The 21,899-nt window shown below is 50.0% G+C and overlaps 1 protein-coding gene across 5 annotated transcripts; it reads left to right on the top strand.

Moving 5' to 3' along the window:
- Window positions 1-466: 466 nt before the first annotated feature.
- LOC142497124 (antizyme inhibitor 2-like) lies at window positions 467-19,270 on the top strand. Of its 5 annotated transcripts, none has more exons than XM_075604526.1 (10): window positions 467-486; window positions 11,801-11,963; window positions 12,393-12,566; window positions 13,529-13,701; window positions 15,564-15,698; window positions 15,911-16,076; window positions 16,723-16,885; window positions 17,089-17,195; window positions 17,483-17,697; window positions 17,946-19,270. In XM_075604526.1, exons 2-10 carry the CDS (start codon window positions 11,865-11,867, stop codon window positions 18,073-18,075), a joined length of 1,362 nt encoding a protein of 453 aa, XP_075460641.1. In that variant the 5' UTR covers window positions 467-486; window positions 11,801-11,864; the 3' UTR covers window positions 18,076-19,270. The 5 variants fall into 5 exon arrangements, with proteins under 5 accessions (XP_075460641.1, XP_075460638.1, XP_075460637.1 ...); XM_075604523.1 differs by lacking the exon at window positions 467-486 and adding an exon at window positions 10,622-10,718; XM_075604522.1 differs by lacking the exon at window positions 467-486 and adding an exon at window positions 11,031-11,120.
- The last annotated feature ends 2,629 nt before the right edge of the window (window positions 19,271-21,899 follow it).

Raw genomic sequence — 21,899 nt, 5'->3', positions numbered from 1 at the left:
TCCCCCACTGTCATAGGCTAAGCTGCCTGTCACTCACCCAGGGACAGCAAGTGAGGTTGCACATCACTCTCCCTCTGTGATAGGCTGATCGGCCTGTCACTCACCCAAGGACAGCCAAGGAGACTGCACATCCTGTGTAATGAGATTGCACATTGGCTGTGTAACATCTTAAGTGTACCATATGAAGTGTCTGTGGAGTTCAAATTGGAGGTGAATAATACAAGAACTGGACTCTGCGCTTCATCATCAACCATGCAACTGTGAGAACTTTAAAAAGAAAACAAGAGTGCTATATAGACCCAAATATAACACTATTGAATATAGTAATATTAAATATATTGTAACCAAATATGATAACAAATCTAAAGTGCGTTAGTGCAAGAAACCTTTTACAAATATAGCAGCCAATGTTTTAAAGGAGATATTTCCACATCTCTCCAAAGAGACAATAGAGAAAAGAAAAAAACATGTGGTGCATACAATTAGGTAATATGCGCTGATATAAGTTCAGAAGGTTGTGGAGGGTGTAACCAGTCACTTATTTAAAGTCTTGAATGTGCACAAATATTGTACTTAGCTTAATTTGCTTGATGTTCTTTCACACTTTGATGGATGTCTTGGCTGCTGATTGCACTCTGCTCAGTTTTTTGCCGATTCTTGATTAAAAAGAATATAGAAGGGTACATAGCATAATAACATTTATTAAATAAAAGAAAAAAGAATGTGTAGAATACACTCACAAACGGCGGTGTTAGATGGGCAGTTTGAATAAAAGACTTTCCAGCAATATGGTGTCTACTGGTCACTTCCAGACACAGAATCTTATTGTCCTCGATGGGTGCCTGCAGTTTGAATGGGGCAGGGGTATGAGGCCAGAATCCTTGACTTCTCACAGCCTGTCAGAGGCTGTCCAATGGGTCTTTCAAGAGGAATGGCTCCCGCTGCGGTAACCATAGCCTGCGAGGTAGTCTCCCTCTTCCTACTGCTGGAAACTCTTCATGCCGAGTTCCGATAGTATGGGGGCCTGTGGAGGTCAACCTTACGCGTTTCGCGAAATCTGACTTCGTCAGGTTATGCTGATACTTAGCGTGCCTGCTAGTTTGGGCTGAATTAAGAGGATCTTTGCCGGTTGGTGTAAGGTAAAGTCAGCGCTAACACGTGCTACTGCAAACAGGCACACATAATGTGTTTTTAAGCCTGGAGGTGCGGTTCACTGACCACATCTAACCCAGGGACAAACAAAAACAAATAACACTTGACTTACTAAAACAAACAAAGAGCGTAACCACAGCCTAAATTGATGATGGCTGTGGTATCATGTGATGACCAGTTATGCAGCCTTAGGCCTGGGTCCCACTGCATCCGGCCGGCGATCTCTTTGACAAAGGGCTGTGAGCCCGAAACATGTTAGAGTACCGCTACAGCGTCATGTGAACCCTGTTTGTCTTGTTCCTCAATAAAGAAGCTTATTTTTATTGCACCTGATCCAGCCACCGTCGCATCTTTTTTCTATATGCACCTCAAAGCAGTGCACTGCTGTAAGGAATCCACTCCTGGCATTGACTATAGCCTTGCAGACCTCTGCAGTTGCAAGCTTCCTCTGGCAATCAATGGCACATGTGCTGCCTTTCATTGCAGCTTCTGCCCTGTGCCCTATCATTGGAGGAATGCTCCCACACCCTTCCCCTGTGATTGGATCTCCGCCCTTTATATGTTGGGCTTTAGCTCTGAATCAAGGCCGAGCATAAATTCTTCTCTGGACATTACTGTCTCTGCCACAAGCCGCCCAGGCTTGTCTCCTTGTGTACTAACCTCTCTAGTTCTCATCCCTAGTTCCTAAGTTCCTGAGGCCTGCTGCTAGTTCCATGCAGAGGCCCGTTCCTGACTCCTGTGCTGAAGCGTTGTTTCCAGAGGCCTGCTGCTAGTTTCACGCAGAGGCCTGTTCCTGACTCCTGTGCTGAAGCGTTGTTTAGCCAGCACTGGTACCTGCTGCATTCTCCCCTAGAAGAGGTTACCCTTCGTTTCCTGAGGCCTGCTGCTACTCTTCATGCACAGGCCTGCTTTGGACATCTGTGCTGAAGCGTTGGTTTCCCCAACGCTGCCCCGCGGTGTACTTCGGCCAGCCTGCTGTCTCCCTCTGCTGAGACCGGTGTCATGGGCCGAGGCCGCTCCTCGCGCAGAGGCCACTCCCGCGCTCACGCTCCTAAGCTGAAGCGGGGAATTCCTGACTACCTGTTGCCGAACGCCTGCTTGAATAACGACGATGCTGCCTTCTCCAATCCTGACCCTGCTACGTACGACTATGAACTGCGCACTCCGGATCAGTCTGCGCAGACTAAGGTCGGTGATTAGGCACCCCTCATATAACCCCACCTCAGCCCCGCGGTCCGGTCCCGGTTTGTGGCGAGCACCGGCGTAACAACTGCCTGCACGTCCCCTCCAGGGATACACCCTTCAGTACCTAGCTTGCAGCTGCACGCTAAACACAGGACTTCTGGCAACATTGCCAACATTGCCAAGTGTGAGTACGCTTTATTATTTTTCTTCCATGGATCTTATCTAGTCTAGCTCCAGGGGAGTGTTATCCTGCTTGGGATTACTAGCTGGGGTCCCACTGTTCATTTATTTGAAACCTATGTTGTATTTCCCTATACCTCCCCATTGTGACGATGACGCATTATCTTTGTCATCAATTAAAGGCAGGTTGCCCGGCAAAGTAACCCCTGAGTCATCAAATATTTGTTTAAAGTGGCAGCTCTGCGGTCTAGGGCTGACTGCAGTTTTATAAAGGCTGCTAGCCTGTGTTGAAGGGGTTAATTGGAGAAGTATGCTTGGGATGGGGAAGATACCATTTAAAGCCCAGATCAAAAAGCTTATCCAAATAACAGTATAACTTTCATTAGGAATGTCCTAGAGTTCTAATTTTTTGTATGCAAACGATTAGGAGAGAGACATGTAGACTGTTATGATTTTATTAATGGTAACCTGCTAGTTTATGACCCACCATACTAAGGGGGCAGGTATGCATAACCGAATCCCTGGCTTCTAAGGGACCCTGGGGAGATGCACTCCAGGATGTACAACCTACCAGAGACTCTCACATCCACCACCAGTTTAAGTTCTTCAAATCTAAAGCTGTCTCACATTTTAATCTGGTCTGTAACTGTTTCATTCGCCCATAACATATATTTTCTTTAACTGTGCATGCAATGTCTTGTATATAATGTATACCCTGTTCATTTATGTAATTATGTATTTGTAACCATGTATTATTTGTCTTAACTCTGTGCCCAGGACATACTTGAAAACAAGAGGTAACTCTCAATGTATTACTTCCTGGTAAAATATTTTATACATCTTTTATACTATATTAGTGAAAGCACTGTATGTTTGCCTGCCTGCCTGGATGTCCGGTGTCCCTAGGGGAAATCTCATTGGTCCCTTGGCCCGCCCGCCCCCGCACACCTCTCATTGGCCTGAGGCGGAGTGACGGGCCAAAGGACACACAGGGACACACACACACACACAGGGAACACAGGGACACACACACACACAGGGAACACAGGGACACACACACACACAGGGAACACAGGGACACACACACAGACACAGACACAGACACACGGACACACGGACACACGGACACAGACACAGACACACACACACACACACACACACAGGGACACAGGGACACACACACAGTGACAGACACACACACAGTGACACACACACACAGTGACACACACACACACACACACACTGTTACATACATTAGCGGGGCTCACAGTGTTAGCAGCACCCGCGCGCACCTCCTCCTCTCCCCGTGTCTCCCGCGCTTTCACCCCGACCCCCCCTCCCCCGGCGCCGCTACAGTCAGCGGGACACACACACTATTATTACCCCTTCAGCGCCCCCCCCCCCACCCAGTGTCAGCGGCCGTGCGAGATCCCCCCTCTATATCTCCCACCTCCCCCCCCCCCCCCCACACATATACATGCCCCCCCCTCCCCGGCGCTACAACTCACCCCTCCCCGGCGGGGGAACAGCCAGTGGCCAGGCAGGCTGCCTCGCGGCGCCGAGTGCCCAAGATGGCGGCGCCCGGGACACAGCGGGGGAGCGGCCACAACACGCTGCCTCCCGCCTCAGATCCACGTGGGACCTGCCGGATGGGTGAGTGAGCGGCCTTCACCTCCCCTCCACCCCCCCTTCACCTCGCCTCCACCCCCCCCTCCCCTCCAGTGTCAGTGTCTCCCCGATACCCCCCCCCCCCCGGCGCCGCTACAGTCAGCGGGGGAGCGAGCGAGCGCCCGGGACACAGCGGGAGAGCGGCCACAACACGCTGCCTCCCGCCTCAGATCCACGTGGGACCTGCCGGACGGGTGAGTGAGCGGCCTTCACCTCCCCTCACCCCCCATCACCTCCCCTCACCCCCTTTCACCTCCCCTCACTCCACTTCTCCCTTCCACCCCCCTTCACCACCCCCTTCACCACCCCCCCTTCACCTCCCCTCCACCCCCCCCCTTCACCTCCCTTCCACCCTCCCTTCCACCCCCCCCTTCACCTCCCTTCCACTCCCCCCCCTTCACCTCCCCTTCACCTCCCCTCCACCCCCCCTTCACCTCCCCTCCACCCCCCCACCTTCACCTCCCCTCCACCCCCCCCTTCACCTCCCCTCCACCCCCCCTTCCCACCGCCTCCCCCCCCCCTTCCCACTGCCCCCCCCCCTTCCCACCGCCTTCCCCCCCCTTCCCACCGCCTCCCAGCCCCCCTTCCCACCGCCTCCCAGCCCCCCTTCCCACCGCCTCCCCCCACCCCTTCCCACCGCCTCCCCCCACCCCTTCCCACCGCCTCCCACCCCCCCTTCCCACCGCCTCCCCCCCCCTTCCCACCGCCTCCCCCCCCCTTCCCACCGCCTCCCCCCCCCCTTCCCACCGCCTCCCTCCCCCCCTTCCCACCGCCTCCCTCCCCCCCTTCCCACCGCCTCCCACCCCCCGCCATCCCACCGCCTCCCACCCCCCGCCATCCCACCGCCTCCCACCCCCCACCATCCCACCGCCTCCCACCCCCCGCCTTCCCACCTCCTCCCACCCCCCGCCTTCCCACCTCCTCCCACCCCCCGCCTTCCCACCTCCTCCCACCCCCCGCCTTCCCACCGCCTCCCACCCCCCGCCTTCCCTCCGCCTCCCCCTTCCCACCTCCTCCCCCTTCCCACAACCTCACCCCTCCCCCCCTTCCCACCACCTCACCCCTCCCCCCCTTCCCACCACCTCCCCCCCATTTCCACCACCTCCCCCCCCTTTCCACCACCTCCTCCCCTTCCCACCACCTCCCCCCCCTTCCCACCACCTCCCCCCCCCTTCCCACCACCTCCCCCCCTTCCCACCACCTCCCCCCCTTCCCACCACCTCCCCCCCTTCCCACCACCTCCCCCCCTTCCCACCACCTCCCCCCTCCCCCCCTTCCCACCACCTCCCCCCTCCCCCCCTTCCCACCACCTCCCCCCTCCCCCCCTTCCCACCACCTCCCCCCTCCTCCCCCTTCCCACCACCTTCCCCCTCCTCCCCCTTCCCACCACCTTCCCCCTCCTCCCCCTTCCCACCATATCCCCCCTTCTCTCCCTTTCCACCACCTTCCCACCACCTCCCCCCTTCCCACCACCTCCCCCCTTCTCCCCCTTTCCACCACCTCCCCCCTTCTCCCCCTTTCCACCTCCTCCCCCTTCCCACCACTTCTCCCCTCCCCCCCCCCGCTCCCCTTCCCCCCCTCCGCTCCCCTTCCCCTTTCCCCTCCGCTCCCCTTCACCCCCCCTCCGCTCCCCTTTCCACCCCCCCCTCCGCTCCTCTTCCCCCCCCTCCACCTCTTTTTCCCCTTTCCCCTCCCACCCCCTCCCACACTTCCACCCCCTCCTCTAACCCTTCCCCCCCTCCTCTAACCCTTCCCCCCCCTCCTCTAACCCTTCCCCCCCCTCCTCTAACCCTTCCCCCCCCTCCTCTAACCCTTCCCCCCCCCTCCTCTAACCCTTCCCCCCCCTCCTCTAACCCTTCCCCCCCCCTCCTCTAACCCTTCCCCCCCTCCTCTAACCCTTCCCCCCTCCTCTAACCCTTGCCCCCCTCCTCCACCCCTTGCCCCCCTCCTCCACCCCTTGCCCCCCTCCTCCCCTTCCCGCCGCCCTTCGCCTTCATGCCCGCCTTACCGCCTCCCCACCCCCGCCTCTGCCTTTCACCCGCCCTTACTCGGCCGCCTCTGCCTTTCACCCACCGCCTCACAGCCGCTGCACGCACTCAACAGACACCCGCCACACTCGACACATACCTGCCGCCACACACACCTGCTGCCTCCCGCCCCTACGCACCGACATCACTGACCCACCGCCTCACACCCTAGCAGGACCCCCACTCACAGACAGCACTCACAACCCACGCGCCAGCCGCCGCCTCACACCCTTGCAGGACCCCCACTCACAGACAGCACTCACAACCCACGCACCACCCGCCGCCTCACACCCTAGCAGGACCCCCACTCGCACACAGCACTCACAACCCACGCGCCACCCGCCGCCTCACACCCTAGCAGGACACACGACTCAGATTTTTACATCACTTATGCCACCAAAATATACATTGTACTGTGGTGTGGTTACAATAAACCATTTTTATACAACATCGTATTACATTTTCTTCCATCTTTCTTTTCAATATTATTATCCAACCTTTACAACAAATACTCACCTATTGTTCCACAATTTATAAATAATACTACCTATTACGCATTTACATCCCGGGCAACGCCAGGTCTCTCAGCTAGTAAATAAATAAATGTATACAAAAAGTCAGAGCTTCAAAGGGATTAACAGCTGGCCAGCAACTGCGGGGATTCTCTGACAAGAGCCAGATATTCTGTCACTGAGCAAAGGGGGTTTGGCATGCTAAGTGGGGGGACGTGGGTGAAACTTGTTGCCCGGTTACCAATACTACTGGCAATCTTGTGTAGCCATGCATAATAATGGACTGCAGACATCTTCCCTGTTGGCAGTAAGCCCTGGTAAGTACAGGCCTGCCAGCAGTAGTTATGGAGGTTTTCCCTCACACCCTGGTGAGGTGCCCTATGTATGGATGGGAGTGGCTGCATGCTCTGAGTCCCTGGATAGTGACATCAGAGATGTGCCTGCCCCCTGAGGTATATAAGGCACAACACTGTCAAGTTAGTGTGGTTGTTGCTGATGTGTTTGGCTCCTGTGAAAGGGATTGCAGGATATCTTTGTGACCCTAGTGCTGTAACTAGTGGCACGAATATTCCAATCAAGCTTGTCTAGGCCACACTGTGTCCAGGGACCTGGCACAGGGGTGATCTTCCTACGGGGAGAGGGGATCCCACTCCAATTAGGAGGGCAGTACCTGGCAAAGGGACAGCATGGAGAAATGTGCAGCTAGAGCTGAAAGCTGCATGGGGCAGTCTACTACCTCAGTATCATCAATAAAGATGCCCTTGTTAAAGATACCCCCACTGTGTGAGATTACTCTACAGTGGCAGTCACCACCGAGAAGGAATTCCTCACCAGGACCATCTCCCTGCGGAAGCATAGACCCTGATGAGGTGGAGGCGATGCACATGATGTAAGTTGGACTCGCACCCACTACCTCAGCTACCTGTCCTGATGACATCCCCTAATACCATCAAGCGGGAGACTCAGGAGTCCTGTTACTTGCAGGTGCACCACCATACACGATCACGCAATGGGGACCAGTTAGACCACAAGGGCCAATGTGAGATTGGGTGGGTCAGACTAGGGGGTCCACCCGTTACATTTGGAGGCGCTGCTGAGAGACCTGTCAACAGGACAGGCTTTTGCTAGGCACACTAGGAAACAGGTAGAGTGTCTGCTGCCACTTTGTGCTGTGTGGGACGGAACCAGGCGTAGTCGGGGAGCTGCTGGAGCTGCAGACCGCACAGATGCCTTGGGATCCTGCAAGGGGTTAGTGGGTCTGGAGAAGGGGGCTATTGCTGTCCTAGTCGCCTTGAGGTAGCGCTGGTGGGGGACGCCTGAAGGGGTAAACTGGTAACTTGGGGCAGGAATTCTGGAAGGGTCCGCGCTAGGCTAGCCAACAGTAGGTCGACGCCCAAAGTACTGCATGGAAGAGCCAGAGTACTCTAGTCTCCATTCCAGACCACTTACCAAGAGAGGAGCACAGACTGGGAGGAAGGAGAAACAGTAGACACTGAGAGAATGAGCCTAGCCTGAGGTAGTGCAACATCCCCTAATACCATCAAGCGGGAGACTCAGGAGTCCTGTTACTTGCAGGTGCACCACCATACACGATCACGTAATGGGGACCGGTTAGACCACACGGGCCAATGTGAGATTGGGTGGGTCAGACTAGGGGGTCCACCCGTTACACTTGCAATAGGGCAGAATTTGGCTCCCACGCCAAGATTGGTTTCCCATTACCCAGATAGGGTTTTGAAGGTATTATAAGCTGGTGCAGGCTCATGGGGAGGGGTTCTCTGCGGTAACATCAGGAAGGAGCGGGCGGGGGTTAAGAGGAGTTTTATCACCATCACAGATTTGTACCCCACTCAGGATTTTGTTAGATCTAAGGACTTGGAAACTAATTCTGCAAGGGCAGAATGAAATTCTTTTATTTGGCTGAAATATAGGGGTGGCAAGTTGTGCCCTTAGCCAAAAGACTGTCCGGTTGCCTGAACTTTGAGTCCAGAAACCTGTTATTTCATTGAAATATGTGTTGATTTGTGATATTTTGGTAATTCAAGCTGTGTGTGTTCTTTATGTGAATAAACCCAATTTATTTTATTTCATGCTTTTATTCAATCAAAGGATCCAGATGGTAAAAGGTGTTAAAAAGCTTGGTCTCCCGTGACACCCATTATAGGAGTATTATTTGACTACATCTGCTAGCAAGTCATTATTGGATTATTGCCTGTGTTGATTAGGAAAGCGATATGAATTATTGGATGTATTACTGGACTAAGTGATACATGCATTTTCTCTGAGCACAGATACAGAGCTTGTCTCTAATATTGCCTAAATTGTAAGGTGTCTGCAATATAAAATAACACCCCTCCCCCTCTCTTTGACCTATCTTTCCTATAAATGGAGTATCCCTGAATGGCGATATTTCCATCGAGGGTTTTAGGGGTTAGCCATCTGTCTGAGAACGATGGCTTTGGGTTTATGCATAAAGCACCACATCCTTAGTTCATCCAGTTTGGGCAGCAGGCTTCAGATATTTATATGGTGAATGAAGGTGAAGAACCGGCGCCACAGCAATCAGTCAGTCAGGATCCAAACGAATCCGGTAATATGATTGCTGTGGCGCCGTTTTTTCACCTTCATTCATCTGCTTATCTTCATCGGGATGCACGCAACGGAACGTGAGTAAAGAGGGCAGGGACCCAGGACGGATGTGCGGACAGGTCAAAGCTTAGTGCCCCTGTGCCCCGACCTCTATTGTGGCCCCCTTCCGCGCCCTCCGACGATTGTTCCCTCTTGTCACATCACTGACACTTTGGTGTCATTTCTCTCAGCTGTTTGCCTGAGCGCATGACAGCACTGGATTTTGCTTCAGATATTTATTTATGTGGGCGACAGATAGACCTTTTTGGAATTTGAACATGGTATTCTCAGGGGTATGGAACAGAGGTGAGAAGGGAGGGTCTGGGTTAAGTTCAATATCACCTGCTAAAGAGAGTAATAGTATGAGTAGAATTTTGAGTAACTGTTTGCAAGTTTTAAATTTGAGTTGTTTGCCATTGAGTAATAGCTATTTAACACATGAAGCCAATATTACATACATCGCAGTGCTATACCATAACAGTATAAACAATATGAAACTTATTAAAATGAAATATAAGAATGTTATAAAAGTTAACCATTTGATTGGTTGGTATACCCTATTTATGGTTCGTCAGGAGGTCACGTCAGAGGTCACCAACACCTGGCGGAGAGGGGATGGGGGAGAGGGGAAGAGTAGAGTGGAGGAGGAGAAAGGGTAGGGGGGAGAAGAGGGTGGTAGAAGGGAGGGAGGGAGAAGAGGGGAGGGGGCAGAAGAGAGGAGTGGGAGGAGAGGGGGGATAGGAGAGGGGACGGACTGGGGAGGGAAGGGACGAGGAGAGAAGAGAGGGGAGAGCAGAGGAGTGTTGGGGGAGGGAAGGTTGTGAGAGTGGATGGAGGGGATATGAGAGGAGGGGGGAGAAGGGAGGAAGGGGAGAAGAGGGAGGGGGAGAGGAGATGGGAAGGACTGGGAAGGGAAGGGGGGAGAAGAGAAGAGAGGGGGAGCAGAGGAGGGTTTGGGAGAGGGAATGGTGGGAGAGTGGAGGGAGGGGAGATGAGAGGGGGGAGATTAGGTGGGGAGAAGGGAGGGAGGGGAGGAGGCGAGAGAGTTGGGGGAGACAGGAGTGGATAGAGAGAAGAGTAGTGGGGAGGACAGAGTGAATGAGCAGCGCCAGTAAAGGCATGGAGGGGGAGAGGGGGAGGAGATGGAGGGGGGAAAGCGTAAGGAAGGGATGGAGAGGGGAAGGGAGAGGGAGAGAGAGAGGTTACGATTACCTTGGTCAAAGTCTTATTTACATTACAAGTGGAATTTACCCCGCCAGCCAGTACACATGGATACAAAAACACCTATGTTTTCTGAAACGCTTTCTGAGGGGAGATACTTACTAGACATTTTAGCTGACCTCCCTCCAAATATCGTCAAGAAAAGGTTTGGACATATTTTTTAGAAAGGAAAGATATACAGCGATATAAGTAAACAAGGGAACGATGTTGACCCAGGACGAAATCTGATTGCCATTACTGAAGCCAAAAAATAATTTATGTTTCCCCATATGAGACATCATAGGATAATGATTCACTGGGGTTTTTGTTTGCCTTCCTCTGGATCAATATACTGTACAATATTGACTGCACAGCCAATGGAGTCGTAGGATAAGTATCTGTTGTCTAAATTTGCCTGGTGGGAGGGCACTGCGTTGCCTGGAGATGGCATTGCATCACGGTGTGCCCTGTCTGCAATATATAAGGTGGGTCCTGGAGCAGAGCTGCTCGGACCAGAACACTGCGGTTGGGGTTACACACAGAGGCACTTCAATGGGCGGGATTCATGGTCAGCAGCCATGTAAATGTGTGTTACAGTATGCTGGTTGGAAGAGAACAACAAGATTATGGGAGTTAGGGGGCAGGTGGGAAGAGGTGACACCGGTCGGGCTGTGTTCCCAGTGAGATAGTGGGAGGGGGGCTGTGGGGTGACAGAGTGGTTCATTATTTAAAATTTGCTATTTTTTCACTCGATTTTTGGGAGAGTGTGATCAGAATCAAACATGCAATGCTCATTGATGTGAACTTTTGAATCAATGCAAACGTTTTCGCTGGACCAAAAAGTTTAATGCATGCATAAAGTTGGCAAATCTCAGCTGCTGAGGTTATCCCCACAGTGGCATCAAGATGCTATTGGCATAAATAGTCCCTATGTATATTAGAGACATGACTGCTTTTATGGAGTGCTGTCCTTATACAGAAATTTTTCCATACACTAGCAGCACCGTGCTATCTGCATGTCTGTCCTCAAAAGCTCCCTCTCACTTATTACCTACTATACAAAGATAAAGTATCAGACACACACAGCTGCACCTGGATCCCTCACAACTTGGCCCTTGAAGTTATTTCAGGATTTTCTGCCCTAATCCAGTATTTAGCTTTTCCTGCAATCTCCCCTCGTTCCCTTGTTTTGCTGGTTTAGTATTTGAGCAGATTTTCTGACATATGTCCTGATTTTTACTCTCGCAGATTGTCGCATACGTAAATACTAAATAATTTGAAGAGTACACTTGGACCCCACTAGACCCTCACAATGCCAGAGTACATCCAGGAGTCGGATTTTATCATGGTGGAGGAAGGCTTTGTAGCCAGAAACCTGATGGAGAAAATCATGAATGATGTTTCACAAACTGTAAGTACCCAACACAATGTACTTAAACCTGTCTTCCACTTACAAACCTTCACACCATAGCTTCTTAATAGTTTTTCAACCTCTTAAAATCTGAGTCCTCTCAAAATTACTTCTCTCCCTTGGATCCCGAGCCTACCTATTATCTGTACCTAATGTCTCTTTATTTAAAGGATATAGTATTGTATTATAATATTGTCTGTTACAATATTTGTGTTCTGGAAACCCTGGTTCTTTTGTGTTGAACCAGAGGGCTCCACTGAACAAACGATGAGAAACGTAACTATCCTTGCACTACATACACCATGAGTGAAATGAAGTGAATTGTTCCTGAAAGATCTGAAACCAGCTTCCCTCGTTCAGTTCTCCTGGCTCTGCATTGTTCTGCATACTGTGCTCACACCTCACCCAGTGATCTCTCCTCCTTCCCAGGATGACAGGGATGCCTTCTTCGTGGCTGATCTGGGGGATGTGGTGAGGAAGCATCTGCGCTTCCTGAAAGCCCTGCCCCGCGTCAAGCCTTTCTATGCCGTGAAGTGTAACAGCAGCAGGGGGGTGGTGCAGATCCTGGCCGAGGTGGGAGCCGGCTTCGACTGTGCCAGCAAGGTAATGATGGGGGGTGTCTAGGTCCAACAGTGCTGGAAGGGTCTGTTACAGGGCTCTCCAACCACAGAGACGGAAGCGGTCTAGGACATTTGGTTGTGGCAAATCTCTGCAGGTGTTTAGAGATGCCACTTACCTAGCTGCCGGGAAATCTCTCCACTGGCCGCGTCGTCGCTAAGGTAAGCCCCTAACCTTACCCCTTAACCTAAAAAAACACTACTTTTAACCTGTACGACTAACGCTACCCCCTACTCTAAAAGCTTTAACCCTTTACCCTAACCCCTTACCCTAACCCCTTACCCTAGAATACCTTATTTGTTTTATATATGATATGTATTACTACTGTGAAGCGCTATGTACATTTATGGCGCTATATAAAGACATACAATACAATACCCTAAAAACCCTTACCCTAAAAACCTTAACCCCTTAGGCTGAGACCCTAACCTAAAAAAGAAACTTGTTACCCTAAGACCCCTATCCTAAACCTCCTACCCCAAGTAGTAAAACCCCTTCAATTAACTTACCTTATTGAAGAAGCGGCAGGCGGCTGAGTGTCCAGCGGCGTAGCGGCTGCGGCAAAGGGTCCCTCTGCAACCAAATGCCGGCAGAGACTTGGTCGCAGAGAGTAGTCAGCGACCAAATGTCCGATTCCGCTCTAAGGTGGGAAGGGAGGGAAAGCAATGAGTGCTATAAAGCCCAGAATATTTAACTGGGTATTTGTACTTAACACATAACAAATGGTGCAGCGTTTGGACAGGGTAGAAATGATACGTTTTGATGGGCAGCGGAAGTGTTCAGAAATGCGCCCTGTTCCTAAGCACAGAACTAAAGTTATTACACACTGTGCATTAAAGCATCAGATTAACTGATGTAATAGTGACCTCTAATTTGTTTTATCCCTAATGAAGCACACTAATCCTCCAGGTGAGATTAACTCACACATCCCTCTTGTTTCTGTGCAGACAGAGATTGAGATAGTCCAGGGCATTGGGGTACAGCCTGAACACATTATCTATGCCAACCCCTGCAAGCAAATCTCCCACATCAAGTTTGCAGCCAAGCACGGTGTCACGATGATGACCTTTGACAACGAGGTGGAGCTGTCCAAGGTATCGCGGAACCACCCGAAAGCCAGGTATGGGGCTGTGGTGGGGATGTGGCCGGCACATGCCTTTATAAAGCAGCTAATGGGGTCTGAACACACGAGAGCCCAATAACTTGGGAGTTGCTAAAATCTTTGTGTGACTTCTGAGCTCTCCAAATCCTATTTATAACACCACTATAAGACACGTAAAAAGCTCAGACCACATACACTGTTCCATGAACGTTCAGACTGTAACGGGCAAGAGTAATCAGGCTTTGTAATAAAGGTTACACTGTTTGCCCTGTGGGGCCGTGGCAGCTACCTAGCACTATAAGCCAGGGGTCAGGTATCTTTACATGAAAAGGTAAAGTGACCCTGCTTTTTCCACTTTCCATGTTCCCTTTGTGCCAGACTCATGAAACTTGCTGTGTGTAAGTTTTAGGTGGGGTATTGGGTGAAGAATACCATTATTTTGTTTGCAGGAGCTCAGGGGCCGGAGCTACCGGTAGTACCTTAATTCTACCCGGCGAGCAGGCATGATTTGCCGGTAAATTAGAAGAATTACACCTGGGCTGTCCAGCGTCTCCCAGACCCCTGGTTTTCGAGCCCCGATATCTCAATCCTAAATCCCTCACAGTCATGAGTCTCCCCAAGGTCCCCCATGTATTAAAATATGTTTTCCAATGTTTGATACACTTAATGTAAGGCTCTATGCAGTCTGCCATGGCATCTAGTTAAGGTGCCATCAAGTCTGCATAGAGTCCGTAGTTCAAAGAGGAGAGGATGTCCAGAGGTGTGAAAACGTTTGGTGGGCAAGGAAAGGTGAATTGCCAGGTCCGGACTACAAAGGGCACCCCATGGGGACACCTTTTGTAGTTGCCAGACTTGGAGCCGGCCCCGCGGGTGGCAATGAGTTTGCCAGGGAAAATTCAGCCATAGAGTCTTCTCCCCTTGGCTAAAATCATATTTCCCGCTCACCCGGATTTTCAAGCCTGCTTGGCACGCCTACTCCTCTGACGTTAGCCAAGGGTCGAGCCCCTCTTTCTATTGGCTGGCGGGGAGGGATTCCCACACTCCGATTGGCTGCTCCTTCCCCCTCTGTTCTGGGGATAGCACAGCGGAGTGTATGTAAGATGCTGACCAGGAGAGTGAGTGTGCGCAACCAATGACTTGAGTCGATGAAGCTAGGGCGGGCTTTTCAAAGTTGTTCTGCTCTAAATAACAGAGAAACCGGCTTCGTTTTGAAGCCTGAAAAGTTTGCCTCGCAGAGACAGTCAGACACGAGGACCAGGTTCTCATTTTAGAACGCAGCAGTCGTGGCTGCGAACTGAAGCCGAAAAGAGGACCAGGAGAACCGGGTGTATATCCCGGTCAGGGTAAGCTCATCGGCGCCCTGTACGTAGGAAAGCCTAGATTCCCCCCCCCCCCCCAGAATCCCAGTAAGTGTATTTTTAACTGTTTCTTGTGTAACTCTTCTTGTTGTACGTGTGTTTACCTAAATAAATTACAATTTGTTTTTACTATCCTGTTTTGCCTAATGAATGATCCCGGTAATATATAAATGGTGTAAAAAGTACCTGGTCTCCCGTGACACAGACTGTAACATTACATTGGGAAGGAAGTCGATAGAGAACGGGCTCATGGAAGAGATAATTCAGCGACCATGAGAACCTCCCACAAGTTAAAGCTGGGAATAAGAACCGTTATGAAAATAAAGAGCTGGCTGATGCAGATATTTAGTATTTATTGAAATGTTACAAATAACATTAAGCTCAAGTGTACAGGAAGCGCTGGATCATTTACTTCTAGAGTCAGGCGGGTGCACATACCAGAAAACACATCCTACAAACCCATCCTGCAGAGACTCCATCCTGACGGTGACCCTTTTTCTTTAAAAAAAAATTTCCTTGCAGGATGGTCCTGCGCATAGCTACAGATCACTTTAGGTCTTCAAGCCATCTCAGTGTAAAGTTTGGGGCTCCCCTCAAAGCCTGCAGGCGCCTCCTTGAAGTGGCAAAGAACTTAAACTTGGATGTCATTGGTGTGAGGTAAGTGTCGGACTCGTCCCTCACACCTGCTACAATGCAAACAAATGTGCTGCACTTTAGAATGATAGTGTATGTAACCACCTCCCACCAACGCTGCTTCTCCTTAGATAACCTAAAGCAACCTCCATGCAATTACTTATTTCCAATGTAATGTCATTACAAGTTTCCTAGTGCAGTCACAGATTCTCATTATGAATAATCCTCCTATATAGCTTTCATGTGGGCAGTGAGTTCATCGATCCCAAGGCCTTCGCTCAGTCTATTGCTGATGCCCGGTTGGTGTTTGATATGGCGCCTGAGTTTGGGCACAAGATGCACCTGCTGGACATTGGAGGAGGATTCCCTGGAATCGAGGACTTCAGGATCAGATTTGAAGAGGTGAGGATGTTTTTACTCAGATTTGCAGGCAGAGGCGGAACTAGGGGGGGGGGGCAAGCAGGGCAGCTGCCCCAGGTGCACAGGGTTGGGGGATGTAGGCGGTTGTGCCTGCGATCGGAGTAGAGCGGACAGCGGTGGGAGCATGATGGCTACGTCGGCAGGGGCAGCAGAGGATGTAGCTGCAAAGGAGGGCAGAGGCCCGCCCTAGCGGTCCAACCCGGAAGTCAGTCACAACTTCCAGTGTCTGACGCCAGGATGGACCTCACCGCTGCTCCACAAGTACAGACTTGGGTGGGAGGGGAGTTGAGAGAGACTGTTTGGGGAGGTTGAGAGACTGTGTGGGGGGTGAGAGAGACTGTGGGGGAGAAGATGAGGGGGAGTGTGTGAGTGGGAATTGTGTGTGAGAGAGGGTGGAGGGATTATGTACGGGGTCGATGACTCGCAGGTCTAATGATGGGGAGACTGAAACCCCATATTTCCCCCCCTCACTCAACAATCTTAATTCCTGCAGTACATGAAAAATAGGATTTTGGTGAAACTTGCCCCAGATGCAAAAATGCCTAGTTCCCCCTCAGCTTGCAGAAGAGGTTGAGCTTGTGAAATGAGTCTCCAAGACTAAAAATTACTTTCTGTCTCTCTACACCAGGTTGCAGATGTGATCAACCCAGCCCTGGACCTGTATTTCCCAGAAGGCTCTGCTGTTCAGATTATTGCCGAGCCAGGAAGATACTATGTGGAATCTGCTTTCTCGTTGGCCGTGAATATCATTGCCAAAAAAGAAGTGTTGCTTGAACAGTCTGGATCAGAAGGTACGTCCTAACTACAGTGTGACACAGTACTGACTTTTTATCGACAGGGAGGGTGCAAAACTAGAATAAAAGGATTTAGTGGAACATTACTTTTGTAAAAATGGTAGTGCAGGAACATGTATTTAGATACATAGATTTAGAATTTTGAGGACATTTTTGTAGTTGACCGCTGGATATTTAATTTTTTCACCTTTCAAATGAAGAAAACAGTCCCAACAAGAACATCATGTATTACATTAATGATGGACTTTATGGATCCTTCAACTGCATCTTCTTTGATCGTTCTCCTCCCAAGACCATCCTTCACAAGGTACCCAGAACTTAGCTGATTCTCTGCAATAAGGCTCCTGCCCTGCACACCACTGGCTGAATAATAATCAATAACATAATTATGGCAGATCAAAAATGAGTACTGGCCTCTGTATAGCCCATTTACACTTATAATCTGACTCCCTTACAGTAGTTGGACAACCCTGGCAAAGTGGTGGTTAACCCTCTGGCTGCCAGAGCAATTCATTGCTCACAGGATATTTGAAGCCAATATTTAAATTGGATGCTGTATTTTCTTGCTCAATATCTCAATGTTTCCCCACTTAGAAGCCCTTCCCGGATCAGCCAGTGTACAGCAGCAGCCTCTGGGGCCCTACATGCGATGGTTTGGATCGGATCGCTGAGCACATCCAGCTGCCCGAGCAGTACGTGGGCGACTGGCTCCTGTTTGACAACTTGGGGGCCTACACCGTGGCAACATCATCCACCTTTAATGGCTTCCAGCAGTCCCAGATCCACTATGCCATGCCACGGGCTGCCTGGTAGGGGATACATTACCTTCTGTATAAGGGAGGGTGGGGGGTTTACTTTGCTAGCAGATACAAGATCTAGATTATTATTTTAGGTCCCAAAGTACAAACTGGCTTGAATGCATAAATTCTTTATAAGCATGAAGTATACCTTCCAGCCCCTAAAACTGTTCAAGCAATTACTGCATTTCATTCTCGTTCCTGTATACCAGGGATTTAATGTTGTTAGAGAGACTGTGACAACTGTTTCTCTCTCACAGGGACGCTGTGCATCTGCTGCACCAAGGGTTACTGCAAACTGAAGCAAGTGAGACTCTCTGCACCCCTATGTCCTGCGGCTGGGAGGTTATGGGCCTCATGTGCTCTGCTCCTGCCCAGAGGAGTAACTAATTGTTTCTGCATGACTGCGCCCGACCCACCAGTACACTGACAGACACTGAAGCTAGGGTGGCCAGATGTCCCGGTTGAGCCGAGACATTGCTGATTTTTAAGGCTCTGTCTCGACTTTTTTGGGTGCTGTCCCGGTTTTTGGACCCCCCTGGCGAGCACTGACCGCACCTGCACGATCAGCATTTGCTTGCGGCTCGTGCACGATCGAAACTTGTCAGCTGCTCGTGCGCATGCGAGAACGGCAAGCTCCGATTGCGCATGAACAACCGGAAACGGCCATTCGCTTTATGCGCAGTCGGCACACAGAATTAGGCCTCGTTCAGGGTGCAGGTTTCGGACGGAGGGCGTGCTGACGTGTGAGCTGTCGTCAGAAACAATGTATTAAAGTGAATTGGTGTTGTCAGTGTAGCAGCTGCCCTGTCTCCGAAGTACGGAGTTGACGCTGGCTACAGTTTCAATTACAACCCAAGTTGTTTTTTGAAGCTGCAGCAGCGTCACTGGGACCTCGGCAGCCAATGAAATCATTCTTGAGAATGATTTCAAGACAGCAACACCGATCCCTAAGCTGCTGTCTGTAGCCCTGCCCCCTCCCCGCCTCCTCAACTCTTGAAAAAGTCTGCTGGGGAGGATGTGCACACATCGCCCAGCAGACTGCCGCTCGCACACGCGAACGCGCGCCCTCCAACTCCTGCCTCTGGCACCCTGAACGAGGCCTTACATAGCACTCTGACACAGACAAGGCATAGATTACCACAGCAGCACATAGTAACTCCTCCCCCTAACATCATGGAGAGCAGGGGGCGGGCAGGGCCCTGCAGCTATCTGCCTCACTCGTGCCCCCAGCCGTTGCCTCGTGCTGACTACTCGGCCTCACTGACCCGCGCTGCCACATCTCACAGCACCTGTTTCTGCTTTCATGTTCCCCCAGCTCTGCTGAGGTTAAGTCCCGCCAGGGGGGATTTCTGTACCCCTATCAGGGGGTGCCCGGGGCAGCTGCCCCACATGCCCGCTCTAGTTCATGCCAGTCGGAGCAAAAGCAGAACGTAAACCCCAGACTCTGCACTCTGTAAGTGGAAGGACAATGCTTCACTGCTCTAAATTACTGTCATTTTTTTGTCCTGCATGAGGGACCAATATTTCCTTTGTCTTTGTTTTGAAGTACTGTATGCAACATAAAGTGTATTGTTCAGTCCCAGTATAGCAGTTTTTCTGTGTCCTGCTGCTCTGGGATGGGTTAACCTATTTATTTTTAATTTAAAATCAAATATTTATCATTTTTACTTTTTATTTTTGATGTGCAGTTTGTTTGTTTAAATATTTGCACCAAATAACTTTATTTGGGGCTGATGTTTACACCCTTAACACACTTGCACTTTCCATGATTACTCTATTTTTAAAAGTAGTGTATGATGAAAGATATAAATGGATTTACACTGTGGTTTCAGTGTGAGTCCGGGAGTCATTCTGCATGTTGACTTATTAGCAGTGGTTGACAAATCACCAAAAAATCTACTCGCCACACAAAAAAATCTACTCGCCACCTAGTACCAAACGTGTGCTGCTTGGGCCAATATTTACTCGCCCGGGGGTTAAATCCACTTGCCCGGGGCGAGCAAATGTATAGGTTTGTCGAACACTGCTTATTAGGGTCTATTCAGGTAGGTTCAATAAATGACTCAATGCTTCTTAAGTGCACTTTCCAAGTGATATTGCATGTGTAGCTATTCAGAAAGCTTCGATAACATGGCAATGTCGCTTGGAAACGCAGCGCTAGCATTTTTTTTGCCAGTAACTGGTATTCAGGTATATTCTGACTCCTGCACACTGTGGCAAGTGGTAGAGACAGGTTTTTGTTTTGAAAATTCTTTTATTATGCAGCAAATCTTTACAACAAGATTATAACAATACATAAATCATTTTCCAAACTAAAAAAAAACCTGTGACTTATACAACGGCGCAGTGCATAACCCATCTCATACATTAACTTTTATTACTGTTTCCCAAAAGTTGAAAAAACTGCGACAAGTACACTGGCGCAGTGCATTACCTATACATATGTCATGTATTTTGGTCAATACATGTTATACATACATCATCTCAAACTTTATTTGCACAGAAAAAACTTTTTTTGGGGGAGGGGGTGTTTAGTCCTCCTCCTCAGCACCGTCAAAGATGGAATAGTCTTTGAGCAGGCTGCGAAACAGCCTGCGACAGTCCTGTACCGACATCCTCTTCTTCCCCTTGGTCAAACGTTCCTTGGCGAATAGCTAAACGTCCTTGAAACAACACATTAGACGCCAGCCGGTTTCGATTGTGTCCTCCGTGTGTGTGCCTGAAAAAAGTCAGTGGAAAACTGAGTAGTACATAATGTATTTTCTCGGTATACAATCCCTCAGTTCAGAGTCCAGACCTCGAAACAAGGCCTGCGCAAAGGGGCAGATCCAGGGGCGGTGAAGAACAGTTTCCTCCACTGGGTTGCACATGGAGCACTGCCTCACGAGGCTAAGTCTCCTTTCATACTTGTCTGCCCTCACGGGGAGTGCCCCGTGCATGGCCCGCCATGCAATGTCCGTATGCTTGTTCGTTATCTTTTTGATGCCACATTCCTCCACACCGTTTCAAAAGTGTTGGGGTGAAGGCCTGGGACCGATTCCATGATGTCCTTTGCCCTGATCATTTTATAGATGACCCTGGGCTTCCACAGATCTGGTTTTACGCCCTCCAGTTTGTTCTGCCACATGAACTTCCTCACGTCCTTTTAGGGCATGTGCCAGTTGTAAGGTAGGTTAGATGCACCTGAGTCTTTCTTTCTTGTTGTTCTTTAATTGTAAAGGCAAACAATAACAACAAAGGAGGGGAACTGGGGTAGGTGACATATGTTAGGGAGAGGTAAATTAAGATGCTTTCTACCAGGAGATGTGATTACAGATTGCTCCTAAAGGCTGCTGGCTCCAAAATAAAGCACACGTTCCTCTCCAGGCAGGAACAACCAAAGGACTATACCTTTTAATGAAACATTGCAGGGGAGTACAGCCAAACCAACTGAAGTTTTAGCAGATGGCGGTTGCCAGGGCAACAGGCATGGGGCTATGGGAAGGCTACATTGTAGCAACAATGTTGCAATTTACACTGGGGAGTGATGGCAGCCTCAGAACAGGGAAACATGCAATCTTGTTCCAGGGCACTCCTCGTCTGGTATCAGTAGATACCACTATATCTAACAATATATGCGGAACATATAAAATACATATAATGAACAATGAAGTCCATATTACACATAGCACGTGGTACCGGCCAGTACCACTGGCTCCAAGATCCCTTTGGCGAGGTATGCCAAGTAGGTGTACCAGTCCAGGATGGTTGGGTGCTCCTCAATGTCTCTTAGGAGTCCATAGAATGGGTTGGACTCATGAATGATAATAGGGATATCCCAAGTGATTATGCCCCTATTGGGTAAGAGGGGATTATGTTGGATTTTGGACTATATGACCCCCAAAACAGACCACCATAAGAGATACTGAATAAAATGATGAAACGGTGCAAGCATGAACCAGCAAGGGCTGGGTTAAAGTTTGAATGCAGAATTGGGTTAGTGTGAAAGTCAGCAAGATTATCTACAGACGAATACAGCTGCAGGGAGCTTTGAAGAATTTAATAAAGTCTATGGACTATTGATACAAAAGAAAACTACATGTAGGGCTAGTCAAAATATACTAATATCAACACTAATATCATGCAATATAACAAATCTCCAATAATAACTATAATAATAATAACTAGTGAAGTCAAAATAAATTATAATAAATAAAAAAAAAAAGAAATAC

This window comes from Ascaphus truei, chromosome 6 (assembly GCF_040206685.1).
Source record: "Ascaphus truei isolate aAscTru1 chromosome 6, aAscTru1.hap1, whole genome shotgun sequence".
NCBI classification, from domain to species: Eukaryota; Metazoa; Chordata; class Amphibia; order Anura; family Ascaphidae; genus Ascaphus; species Ascaphus truei.
Note: the sequence above shows the minus strand (reverse complement) of the source record. Positions and strands in the feature narration are given on the sequence as shown.

Coding starts and splice junctions, on each gene's coding strand:
- LOC142497124 (XM_075604526.1), top strand. CDS start 11,865: ATGCCAGAGTACATCCAGGAGTCGGATTTTATCATGGTGGAGGAAGGC. Junction 16,886..17,088: donor TGAACAGTCTGGATCAGAAG/GTACGTCCTAAC, acceptor TTTCAAATGAAG/AAAACAGTCCCAACAAGAAC. Junction 17,196..17,482: donor CCAAGACCATCCTTCACAAG/GTACCCAGAACT, acceptor TTCCCCACTTAG/AAGCCCTTCCCGGATCAGCC.